This window comes from Ictalurus furcatus, chromosome 12, assembly GCF_023375685.1.
Source record: "Ictalurus furcatus strain D&B chromosome 12, Billie_1.0, whole genome shotgun sequence".
Lineage (NCBI taxonomy): Eukaryota > Metazoa > Chordata > Actinopteri > Siluriformes > Ictaluridae > Ictalurus > Ictalurus furcatus.
This window is the reverse complement of record NC_071266.1, coordinates 2,491,493-2,504,766: the sequence shown is the minus strand read 5'-3', so window position 1 is coordinate 2,504,766 and position 13,274 is coordinate 2,491,493. Positions and strand designations below refer to the sequence as shown.

Sequence of the window (13,274 nt, the reverse complement as noted above, 5' to 3'; positions counted from 1 at the left end):
ACAGTGCTCCCAGTATTCTCCAGGTGTAGAAGTAACCTGTGCATCATGTAGATAATGGCATCCTCAACCCCCATGCCTGGTCTGTAAGCAAACTGTAGAGGGTCTAGCTCTGAGTTCACTAGGGTCCGTAGCTGTCGCAGTACAATTCTCTCCATGGACTTCATCAGGTGTGAAGTTGTTTGGCTCACTCGGATGCACAATTTTGGGTACAGGAACCATACAGGAAGTCTTCCACAGTACTGGAACGCGTTAGTCTCAGGCTTAGATTAAAGATGTGCAGGATGACCTCACTGAGCTGATCTGCACAGTCTCTAAGCAGTCTGGAGCTGATTCCATCTGGGCCTGGGGCCTTTCTTGCCTTGATCTTCTTTAGCTCCTTATTCACCTGATTGAGTGTCAGAGAGAGACTGCAGGGGGGAGTTATTGGCATGGTATGGGGGAAGGGGTGTGAAACCTCTTCGAGTGAGGGATGGTGAGCAGTGGAGAGGTGTGAGCTGAATAATGCTGATATCTCAGAAGCTCTGAGGTGTAAGGTGGATGATGCCGATATACCTGGAACCCTGCGGATGGTGGAAGGGGTGCCTAATGGCCCGAGAGGGAAACGTTGAGTCACTGACAGGTCTGAGGTCTGGTAGGAGGGGAGAGGAGATGGAGATGGATCTATTAAAAAACAGATTTAATTCATTTGCCCGGTCACGGTTGCCGGATACAATGCCCCTCCCATTGTCTTTATTCTGACCTGAAATTGTTTTCAGTCCCCTCCAGACCTCCCTCATGTTGTTCTGTTGAAGGTGCTCCTCCAACTTTTTTCTGTAGCTGTCTTTTCCTTTCCTTATCTCCCCTCTGAGTTGTTTTTGAACCCTCCTCAGCTCATCTTTGTCCCCCGGTCCGAACAGTCTCTTTTTCTCCTTTAACAGAGCTTTGAGCTCTGGAGTCACCCAGGGTTTGTTGTTGGAAAAACACCGAACCTTCTTCTTAGGCACGGTGTTCTCCACACAGAAATTAATGTAGTCCGTTACACAGTGAGTGAGACTGTCAATGTCCTCTCTGTGTGAACTACAGAGCATTTCCCAATTTGTAGACTCAAAACAGTCTCTTAGTGCCTCACTAGTCTCCTCAGACCATTTCTCACATACACTGTAATTGGAGGTTGTTTATTCACCAAAGGTATGTAGACAGACAGCAGATGTACCAGGTTGTGATCTGAGTGGCCAAGCGGGGGAAGGGGTGAAGAACTGTATGCATCTTTTGTGTTTGCATACTGCAGATCCAGTGTTTTATTGCCCCTAGTGTGGCATTTAACATACTGTGTGAAGGTGGGGAGAGTTGAGGACAGGGAAGCATGATTAAAGTCCCCGGAGATGAGAAGGAGGGACTGTGGGTGTGATGTCTGCAGCTGTGACACAACAGTGTGAAGTAGCTCATGTGCCGCTGTAGCGTCAGCCGAGGGGGGGATGTAGACAGTTAACGCAATGACGTGCGAGAACTCCCTCGGCAGGTAATATGGCCGCATGCTAACCGCTAGTAACTCAATATCCTTAGTGCACCACTGCTCTTTAACCCTGACATGCCCAGGGTTACACCATCTCTCGTTCACAAACATCGCTATTCCCCCACCCTTCCTCTTGCTGCTCTCCTTTGCTTTCCTGTCCGCTCTCACAAGTTGAAATCCGTCCAGTGTAACCAGTGAATCCGTACTGAGATCGTTCAACCACGTCTTTGTGAAGCACATGATGCTACACTCCCGGTACTCCCTCTGCAGCCTGGTTAGCGCCGTTAGCTCTTCCATCTTATTGGAGAGAGATCTCACATTCCCCGTAATAACGGACGGAATGAACGGTTTGTATCGTTTTTTTCTCTCCCGGCGTTTAAGTCCAGCTCTGCTTCCCCTTCTCCTTCTCCTAATTTCCTCGGGGATCACCGGTCTTTCTGTAGGAAGTATCCTGGTGTTGCTCAGTGCTAACAGCTCCTCCCTAGTGTAAGCAACAGAGCCGTGGCCGAATGGGTCTCCCAGAGCGGAGCAGTACAGTCTAACAAACAGAAAAATAAATATTGCTAACCTCCACAAATGCGTATCCATATCTGCAAACGCAACGCCGAAGATTAGTGTAGAAAGAAAAAAACACGAAGAAAAAAACACAAAAAACAAGGGAAATATACTAAAACTTAGCCAAAAAGATCAGAGCTGCTGCAACAGGCTGCCACTCACGCAGTGCCCCCAACGATGTGTCAAAGATAGTTGTTCTTCTGGACGGTTTTCCTCTCTCCACAGAGACACACTGGAGCTCTGTCAGAGTGACCATCGGGTTTTTGGTCACCTCCTCGACTAAGGCCCTTCTCCCCCGATCGCTGAGTTTGGCTGGGCGGCCAGCTCTAGGAAGAGTCCGGGTGGTTCCAAACTTCTTCCATTTACGGATGATGGAGGCCACTGTGCTCATTGGGACCTTCAATGCTGCAGAAATGGTTCTGTACCCTTCCCCAGATCTGTGCCTCGATACAATCCTGCCTCGGAGGTCTACAGACAGTTTCTTGGACTTCATGGCTTGGTTTGTGCTCTGATATACATTGTTAACCGTGGGACCTTATATAGACAGGTGTGTGCCTTTCCAAATCATGTCCAATCAACTGAATTTACCACAGGTGGACTCCAATCAAGTTGTAGAAATCTCAAGGATGATCAGTGGAAACAGGATGCACCTGAGCTCAATTTTGAGTGTCATGGCAAAGGCTGTGAATACTTATGTACATGTGCTTTTTTTTGTTTTTTATTTTTAATAAATTTGCAAAGATTACAAACAAACTTATTTCACGTTGTCATTATGGGGTATTGTTTGTAGAATTTTGAGGAAAATAATGAATTTAATCCATTTGGAATAAGGCTATAACATAACAAAATGTGGAAAAAGTGAAGCGCTGTGAATAATTTCCGGACGCACTGTATAGTCATAATCTAGGCGTCACAAAAAAACCTAGTCATAAATTCAACTTTTTTGAAGTTCTTTATACCAGTATAACACATGCAGCCACAAAAAAATAAGTCGATTCCGCTAATTATTATTTATAGACACCCAGGGCCATATACTGAATTCCTTAGTGAATTTTCAGATTTTATCTCAAACCTGGCTGTTTCTCTAGATAAAGCATTAATCGTTGGTGATTTTAATATTCATTTTGATAACCCGGAAGACCCTCTGAGAATAACTGTTGTGTCCATTTTAGATTCAGTAGGGGACAATCAATGTGTAATCGGACCTATGGAGATGCTAGATCATGATCCTTTCTGCTCTCCGGACCAGCTTGATCCGTTCGGATGCCCTACCTCTGGATGGAGCTCTGATCAACTCCAATTCCACATGGACATTCTCACTGTGGTTGCTGCTATGGCCTTGGGACTGCAATTACCACATGCAGTTTTGCACTCGGGTCTCCTTTGAACAGTGGACTAGTTCAACAATCAGACTTCATATAAAAACCATAATGAACTTTCTGTTACTTTCCCACCACCCGTTGTTATCCAGATGAGTACGGGTTCCCTTCTGAGTCTGGTTTCTCTCAAGGTTTCTTCCTTATATCATCTTATGGAGTTTTTCCTCGCCACCGTCGCCACCAGCTCGCTCAATTGGGATTAATCCACACACTTAAAATCTGTATCCTGTGTTTATATGTTTCTGTAAAGCTGCTTTGAGACAATGACCATTGTAAAAAGCGCTATACAAATACAGTTGAATTGAATTGAAACATCTTTGCTCACAATAAGGGACTATCCTACTGATTTTATGAATGCTTAACATTTTTTTTTTCAAAATGAGCAGGTGTGAAGACAGAAATTATGTTTGTTCAGCTACATTTTGTTTGTTTTGAAACAGATTTTATTCACTTGGATCAGTTCAGTTCAATAGATTATCAATGCAGTATTCCCAATGATGAGAGAATAATGTCTGTGATACGTTATTTTTAAAAACTCACTGTAAGGGACTATCAAGCAATTATGATGTGATATACAATGAATAGTAAAACTCATTTGGAAAATTTCGCGAGAGTGTATTTGCTGTTAATAGAGCATGTATTTAAGGTTTCGGGGACGGGTCTCAAAAATAATCATTTTCTTTCTTTCTTTATTGAATAAAGTTAAAACAATTTAAACACCAAGTGACTTTCATTCATGTTTTACGCTAGGATTTGTGTTATTCACGATTGTATGAACATGACTGATGTGGGCGGGAAAATTTATTTGGGCGTGTAATGACGTACGTAATTCTTACATTACGTTACATTTACGGCATTTGGCAGAGCCCTTATCCAGAGCGACTTACATTTATCTCATTTATACAACTGAGCAATTGAGCATTAAGGGCCTTGCCCAAGGGCCCAGCATTGGTAGTTTGGCAGTGCTGGGGCTTGAACTCCTGACCTTCTGATCAGTAACCCAGAGCCTTTAACCACTGAGCCACCACTGCCCCACTTGCCTCTTAGTTGTTTTGGTACTAGGAGAAAAAGAATTGTGCAATTAATTGATATGTTGCTGCTGAGCTGACTATGTAAAGGTACATTCGCTATTTATCTTAAGTGTTTTGATTGGACTACTGTATGACCTTGCTAGGTGTGTGAAAATATTTTACATTTATATTATATTTTATATTCCGGCAAAATACTGCCAGAAGCTGGTTGATGGCTACCAAAAGAGTCTGCTCGAGGTGAAACTTACTAAGGGACATTCAACTAAATATTAGGAAAGCCGCTAAGGTTTGTCCAAAAAATTGCTAGGCGCTTTTTTTTTTTTTGCAAAAAAAAAAAAAAGGCACTAAAGGGGTCTGAAAAGTTGCTAAGTTAGCAACACTGGTCTGCACTGACAGTTAGATAAAAGGCAGCTAAATGCCGCCTCTCCCAGCAAAAAGAAAATACAGAAGGAGAGAGAATGCGGAGTTTTTCAATTTATGCACATCCTATTTGAAAAGCAATAAAATGCACAGAGGCCCCAAATGATGCCCTGTGAATTCTAAAAAAAAAATTTTGCGCCCCCCCTTCCGATCTCTCCATCGGATCCTGACTGATACATTTCATGAATGTTGTTCCTATGTAGGTACGAGCACAGCTGCTGTGCTACAACCTTTTCTAAGATCTTGGAGATAAAGGGCAGATTTGATATTGGCCTATAGCTGGACAATTGACAGGGGTTGAGGTCAGGATTTTTAATCAGGGGTGTAATAACTGCTAATTTAAATGATTTTGGTACACAGCCAGTGCTAAGGGAAGAATTGGTTATATTTAGAAGGGGTTCAATTACTCCAGGACAAATCTGTAGCTAATTAATATAGCTAGTTTGGTCTCTCTAATGGGAGTAAAACATCCTAATGGTTGATCTGATATTGCTATATTATCATCTACAGGGTTAGTTATAAAACTGTCTGGTTTTAATTTAATAGCCTGAATTTCACATGTAATATTTTCAACTTTACTAATGAAACCATTCATGAAATATTCACTGCTATGTAACAATTGAGTGCTTCTTTCTGTACTGGTTTTATTTCTAATTAATTTTGCTACCGTGTTAAATAGAAATCTCGAATTGTTTTTGTTATCTTCTATTAAGGTGGAGAGATAGACTTTTCTAGCATCACTAAAAGATTGTCTATAGTTCATTAGGCTCTCCTTCCATGCTGTTTGAAATATTACCAGTTTGGTTTGGTGCCATTTACGTTCTAATTGTCCAGTGGTCTGTTTTAAGGTACGCATTTGATCGTTATACCAGGGTGCTAGCTTTTTCTCTCTAATTATTTTTCTTTTGAGTGGAACCACGCTATCTAGTATGTAGAGGAGCATTGACTCTAAGCATTCAGTCACCTGATCGAGTTCTATCGGATCAGTCGGTGATCCAAATCTAATTGATGTCTCTGGGAGGTTATTGATGAAGCTCGGTGCAGTAGCTGACGTGAATGTACGTTTTACGTGGTAGCAAGGCGAGATGCAAATATGATCAGTACATATTTTAAACAAGATTAGATAATGGTCTGAGACAACTTCAGACTGCGTAAGTATTACTATCTTTTCTATATTTAATCCGTATGTTAGTATCAGGTCAAGAGTGTGACCACCATTATGAGTAGGTCCTATTACACTTTGATTGACCCCTACTAAATCTAAAATGGATACAACAGTTATTCTCAGCGGGTCTTCCGGGTTATCAAAATGAATATTAAAATCACCAACGATTAATGCTTTATCTAGAGAAACAGCCAGGTTTGAGATAAAATCTGAAAATTCACTAAGGAATGCAGTATATGGCCCTGGGTGTCTATAAATAATAATTAGCGGAATCGACTTATTTTTTGTGGCTACATGTGTTATACTGGTATAAAGAACTTCAAAAGAGTTGCATTTATGACTTGGTTTTTGTGTGATACCTAGATTATGACTATAGATGAGACCAACACCTCCTCCTCTACCAGTTGAACGAGGCTGATGTACATAACTGTATCCAGGAGGACTGGCTTCATTTAATACTATGTACTCATTTGATTTAATTCAAGTTTCTGTTAAACACATTATATTAAATTCCTGATCAGTAATGATTTCGTTAACAATAAGTGACTTAGATGTAAGAGATCTTATGTTTAATAGTCCTAGCTTCAGATTAAAGGTGCTGGCTATGCATTCAGTATGATCTAATTTTATGTTAATTAGGTTACAAAGCTTTCTGAAATGTTCTACGTATTTGTTTAGCTCGGGGAACAGACACAGTCTCTATAGAATGTACTACAACTATTAATTGAACATTGATTATGATAAATGTTGGTGGTGGAAGTTGTACTTACGGTAGACAGTCACTTGGTGTGTAGCATCTTGGAGATGTTGTCTGACAGCAGTTCCGCTCCGAGGCTGCTGGGGTGCAGGCCGTCAGCACGGAACAACCTAGGACGCTCCAAGAACAGATTCCAGTTATTAATGTTTCTGTTATGGAAACGAATTGGTTAAAAGGACAGTGGCCAGAGGTGAAGGACCCTTTAAATAGTCCAAGAGAATATGCTGTTTAAATTCATTGGCATCATACATAAACAGTGGCAGATGCCGTAGAGATTCACTGGCATCATCCATAAACAGCGGCATCTGCCTCGTAAATTCAATTAAATTCAATTCAATTTTATTTGTATAGCGCTTTTTACAATAGACATTGTCTCAAAGCAGCTTTACAGAAATATCAACACGGTATACAGATATTAAAGGTGCGAATTTATCCCAACTGAGCAAGCCACTGAATGGCGACGGTGGCAAGGAAAAACTCCCTAAGATGTTTTAAGAGGAAGAAACCTTGAGAGGAACCAGACTCGGAAGGGAACCCATCCTCATCTGGGTAACAACAGATAATGTGAAAAAGTTCATTATTGACTTATATGAATTCTGTATGGCCATAGAAGCAGCCGTAGTCCCAGCAGTCTGGTATTGGAGAAGATTTGAGCTCCATACAGAGGCAGGACATCCGAAACGGATAAGGCAGGTCCGGAGATCAGAAAGGATCAGGATCCCTAGTATCTCCATAAAATCGTGTGTGGCTCGGCAGAAGGAGAGAGGAGAGAAAAGATTATTAGGACTGGGAATTAGCATAATAGAGAGACTAGTCAGGGTAGGCTTGAGTAAACAAATACGTTTTAAGCCTAGACTTAAACACTGAGACTGTGTCTGAGTCCCGAACACTAATTGGAAGGATATTCCATAACTGTGGGGCTCTATAACCGAAAGCTCTTCCCCCTGCTGTAGCCTTCACTATTCGAGGTACCGTCAAATAGCCTGCATCTTTTGATCTAAGTAGGCGTGGCGGATCATAGAAAACCAGAAAATCGCTTAGATACCGAGGCGCTAGACCGTTTAGTGCTTTGTAGGTCAATAAAAGTATTTTATAATGTAAATGCAGCACATGCTGTTTAAATTCACTGCCATCATACATAAACAGTGACATCTGCCTCGTCAATGCAGCACATGCTGTTTAAATTCACTGTCATCATACATAAACAGCGGTATCTGAGCATGCCACGGAAGTGCGGCTTCTAGATGCTGCTGCCGCGATCTGAGCCTGCGCATAGCCTACTGAGAAAGTTCCGTACTGCAGCTTTAACCAATGACTGCGTCGTCGTCATGGATAAACTGGGCGTGTACTGAACGTGAAGCCGCGCAGTCTCAATAACAGTCATCTGGTCTCTATCATGTGAATTACTGTACTGTAGTTACACAAGAGCTGAGGGTTTCCCCCGAGTGAACGGTGTAGATCTGCACTAGTAGTGCTGTGCGCAGCTGAATATCAAGAAAATTAACTGCTGGTCGTTTATGGAGCCCGTGGGGAAAGATGCGAAGACTAATCCCGCTGCCTCAGCAAATATATTCTCCCAGATACTTTTCTGGTAAGTATTCTAGTACAACACCAGGTGTAACTCAGACTTCCGATGAAAGGATCTTTAACAGCTAAAACTAAATCATTCAACTCGGTTCTGCTCGAATAATCAGAAGTATCTGAACTAGCGGGATTAGTTTAAGGTGATGACCGCAGTAGGCTGCAGGCTGCTTCTGTTGTAGACAGGTGGCGTAGCACTTTGCTCCACTTTCCTCGCTTTCAGAGTCCCTTTGATTTTAGCTCCTGGTGACAGTGAACTGTTTAAAATAGTTTCAGAATGAAATCATCAACTCGATGATGGATGCGTAGAGGCAGTGATGTTCCAGCCAGACTGTGTGGAGAGTGTATGAGAAGTAGCTGATGGTCTGTTCTGAAGTCTTAACCTTTGTGCTTTAAACACTACAAGCTCCTGACACACAGAATGCTTAAGAGTGAGGCAGAAGGACAAGTGTGTAAATTCCTATGTGAATACGCTGTTCGTAAACCAGCCTTTCCTTCCGAAGGTGATTTGAGCCATGACTCGGATTTGTGTCATTTAGCTATTGTCCACGTTTGTTTTCTTTGACCGGGAATTTGAACAGCTAACTCAAACACGCCCGTTTCCTTTTGGCCTTGGTATCAAAGGCTTCCAGGGAGTACAGAGGAGTTTGTGTAGAACTAAAATTCTGAGTTAATTTCCTGTTAACCTTGGGTTTGTCACACTTTAATTGCTTTCAGCTTGTGTTGAGTGTGTTTTCTTGCATGATATTTGTTGTGTAAGTAATATAATCCAGTAGTCTACCATATTTAGAACATAATGCTGTGTCGTCTCATTTCTCCTTTTGGGCAGTTGGTTAAATCCTCTGTTTCGCATTGGATACAGACGAAGACTTGAGGAAGATGACATGTATAAACTGCTTCCTGCTGATGGCTCCAAGAGACTGGGGGAGGAGCTGCAGTGGTATGTAAGAGACATAAGTACCATGCAAAGTTCAAAATACAGGTTTTAAGTCACCCAAGCTTTAACCATTAATGAGTATGTCTATGCGTGTCTGTTATTCCCAATATCTCTTTACTCTACAGTTACAATACTGTCTGTTAAGGATCCTATATCTACTCATATATTTAACTCCTACATGTTTATATGATGCGGCAGAGTAGAGTACAGCTGATTTTCTCTGTAGTTAGTGTGTACTGTCACTTCCTATGTACATGTTGTATTGTGTCTCATTTTTCCTGCAGTTACAGTTTTGCATGTAATCATGTATACAGATGTCCTGTATCTTACCGCATGGTCCCAGAGACATTTCAGATAGTTTACATCTCAATGTGTAGATGTATATGGGTGGGTTGAAAATAACATTGACTTGAGTTGAAGATAAATCACATAATAAACAGTATTCTACTATTATACTATTAGTATTCTGGACTAGACTTGTCAGTCCTTGTACAAGATTGTCTAAGGGTGTACATGGTATATCCTTCTACATCTGTGAATACCATGTATACCCTTAGACAATCTTGTACAAGGACTGACAAGTCTAGTCCAGAATACTAATAGTATAATAGTAGAATACTGTTTATGTATACATGAGGGAATTGAGTACATGTACAGTCATGAGGAAAAGAGAAAGTACACCCTCCTTCAATTCTATGTTTTTTTGATAATTTCTTATTTAAATAAGAATGACTTCTATAAACAAACAAATAAGCACAGGTGATGCAAAAAACAAACAAACCCCACAACAGATTTCAATTTGTAGTAATTTTTTTCTAAAAGTAAACTGAAGTTCTAAAACAAGGGGTTTTAACCTTGGACAGAATTTCTGTTTTCATACATGTACATAATGTATTGGGTAGAAAATTTAAATTCTTGTTTCATTACAGAATGAATGAAAGAAGAAGGGAATAGGGAACAGTTCAAGATTGCTTGAAAGAAAAAAATAAATAAATAAGAAACTAAAAGATGAATGTGGATGTTGTGTATTAAAAGAATAGTAAGCTATGTCTTGCATACCATCTCTTAAAAAAGCAGTTTAATTTTTACCTGATTTTATTTCTGCTGTTTTCTGGATTTGCACTTTGCCCTGTGTTTTTATGAGCTACAGGGTTTTATGTTTGATATCCCTCTTTAATACACAACTGATTCTTCTGTGTGAAATAGAAATGGTTGTTTTTGTATGTAAATGAGGAGCCCAAATCATATTTTTTTTTAATAAAAGGTTGTGAAAGTTCATATGTTCATAGGTATAGTTTTCGCAAATTGTTCAGTGGCAATACCCAGGGTCGTTTCTAGGTGAACTAGTAGGTCGTCTAGGGCGCCACCATCTTGGGGGTGCTGATGAGTGCCCCAACGACCCTGGCCCGACTCACCCACTCACAAGAAAAAGAGTGAGTACCAGGGCTGTAACCTGACCTGGGCATTAGGGGCTGTAGTTCTGAAGATCTTTTTCTTTAGCCTCGAATAATTATTTATTTTTTTATTTACCAGTAAATGGGTTGAAACTGAAACATTGACATCCTCTCATGCTGAGCAGGAAAACAAGGTGTGTAAATGTCTATATGAGTTCCAAGTTACCTGAACATGGTCTGAACAGAGCATAAGGACAAATAACCTACTTTGCATGGCACTGTAGCAGCTAAACATGACAAACTGAGTTATTGACTCCCAAAAGAAGGAAGCGATTCTGAACAGCTGAAACAAGTCGTTAGTAATTCCAGACTTACTTCCTGCACTAACCTACATAGGTTTGTAACAAAAAGGGTCTTCATCGGCTGCTAGCAAACATTCGGAGCTGAAACTGGTTATGGTAGTGGGCGTTTCCTTTTTGAAACACACTGACAGCGGTAGACCAATCACAACAGACTGGGACATCTGACCAATCAGAGCAGAGTATGCTCTCTGAAAGGAGGAGTTTAAAATGAATCTATTAGCATCCTTTGTGACACTGGGAGAAAAAGGTAATGCTGCAATTTAAATTTTGAGCACATTAAAGTGTTTTTTGACATTGGATGCATATAAATCTATTTGTATGAAACCAAAATTAGGCACATTTCAAAACCATAATAGGTGCGCTTCAATAGTTGTGCACACAGCATATACACATCAATGGACAGCTGTTTCACTAACTCCGAACGTTTCCCCCGCTACACTGTACTCGGCAAAGGTTGCCAGTTTGAGCAGGCCGAGAGCAGTTCGCTTTCTGGTCGGAACCGGTGTTCGGTGGCAATCTGCCATGGGCGCAACTCTCCAACACTACCTTCCCCATGGGCAGGACTGGAGTGGAACCCATTTTCAGCTCGGGAGTTTAATGCCCAAGACCAGCCCATTTTATTTAGTGGTGGAAGAACTTTGGTAAATGAAGTGACAGTTCTACTATCCCGTTATATTTATTACTGACATGTTTCAACAAGAATATAAAGGTAAATAACAAATTACATATTGCGTATTGTTTTCTGCTACAAAAAGTCCAGCTGTAACATTATGAAAAAATGGTTGTTTGCATTCAAACAAATAGGAAGTATTTCAGAAAGAAATATACCTTTTTGGCAGCTACCTCACGCCTCGGCATGTGACGACGGTTTGTTTATATCTTCATGGTAACAACCTGAGTACGCACACGTGTGTGTGTGTGCGCGTGTGTGAGAGAGAGAGCGCGAGCGAGCGAGCACGCGCACTGAGCCAAGTGACGTGAGAAAACGGCACTTTATAACGGAAATAACTGATGCACTGCTTTAAATACCGATGTAGTGTAATTCGTTACTTTCGTTATTAATCACACAATAATGTAACGTTTATTATATGAGTGGCCCACTGGGAATTCTCCTGATTCTCCTGCTGATGCACTCCCACTATGCCCATGGGCTTCAACATATTTGGAGCCCTATCAGAAGAGCAGCTGCTCCATTCTGACCTCGTCCTCTGATATTTCATACAACCGCAATTATTTATTGAACTAAAATGAAAGCTGGTCAATTTCATTTAATTGTCTCAATACTAGGGCTGCAACTAACGATTCTTTTCATAATCGATTAGTTGGCCAATAATTTTTCGATTAATCGGATGGGGCGGGGCAAGCTTTCAGTATCATTTTTTTGTTTATTTAAAATAAAATCCACAAACTGAGTCTTACAAATGTATACTTCAGACTAAAACTTTACACAACTGTTTGTCCAAAACAGAAAAGGACACAATACACACACACAGACACACACACACATATATATATATATACAAGAATATATAGTATTAATGTAGGACTGTAGTTTAATTCAGTGCTTTTTGTGGATCCATAAAAATAATGCATAAATACTATAAAATAAATTATATAAGTATACAGATGTGATCGATCTATCTATCTATCTATCTATCTATCTATCTATCTATATATATATATATATATATATATATATATATATATATATATATATATATATATATATATATATATATATATATATATATATATATATAACTTCTTTTATAGTATTTATAGATTATTTTTATGGATGCACAAAAAGCACAGAATTAAACTACAGTCCTAAATTAATAATAAAAACTCACTTTCATTGCACCTTTTGGTTTCTGTTACTCACTGACTTTAGGAATATTATTTTACTTGTGTTTACTTTTGATCACAATGTTTTAATTAGACATTACAGATCTTACTTGCGCTACACTCTGTATCAGCGCGTCTACACTGCGCGTGATCAGCAACGCGGCCTCATTACTAATAGATCACTTCCGTTATAATAAACTACAGAATTTACACTGTGAGCACACAAATACAGCATATAATCACAATAAACTTAAATTAAACTAAACCTTTTAAGCAACTCGCACCAGTTTCCCCTGCCCCTTACACACAATGGAGCATTTTGGATACAAACATTTGTATTTCCACAGTGTTTAAAA

At 40.1% G+C, this 13,274-nt stretch overlaps 2 protein-coding genes across 3 annotated transcripts in view; one reads left to right on the top strand and one right to left on the bottom strand.

The window, feature by feature from the left end:
* Window positions 1–1,081: 1,081 nt before the first annotated feature.
* LOC128615428 (uncharacterized) lies at window positions 1,082–2,214 on the bottom strand. Its single transcript, XM_053637505.1, has 2 exons — window positions 2,061–2,214; window positions 1,082–1,973 (listed from the first exon to the last, which is right to left on the bottom strand). The coding sequence occupies exons 1-2, from the start codon at window positions 2,078–2,080 to the stop codon at window positions 1,097–1,099; spliced, it is 897 nt and encodes a 298-aa protein (XP_053493480.1). The 5' UTR covers window positions 2,081–2,214; the 3' UTR covers window positions 1,082–1,096.
* Window positions 2,215–8,223: 6,009 nt separating this feature from the next.
* The window catches only part of abcc4 (ATP-binding cassette, sub-family C (CFTR/MRP), member 4), an 81,685-nt gene continuing 76,634 nt past the window's right edge, over window positions 8,224–13,274 (top strand). The window contains exons 1-2 of one of the 2 annotated variants that reach the window (XM_053637497.1): window positions 8,224–8,390; window positions 9,210–9,320. In XM_053637497.1, the coding sequence (XP_053493472.1) occupies window positions 8,317–8,390; window positions 9,210–9,320 (185 nt within the window). In that variant the 5' untranslated portion in view covers window positions 8,224–8,316. The remainder of the gene's footprint in view (window positions 8,391–9,209; window positions 9,321–13,274) is intronic. The other variant, XM_053637499.1, reaches the window with a different exon arrangement.

Excerpts from the sequence above, each read along its gene's own strand:
- LOC128615428 (XM_053637505.1), bottom strand. The coding sequence starts at position 2,080 with ATGGATACGCATTTGTGGAG. Across the intron at positions 1,974-2,060 it reads ATGGATACGCATTTGTGGAG|GGAGGAGCTGTTAGCACTGA; the intron begins GTTAGCAATATT and ends TGCTTACACTAG.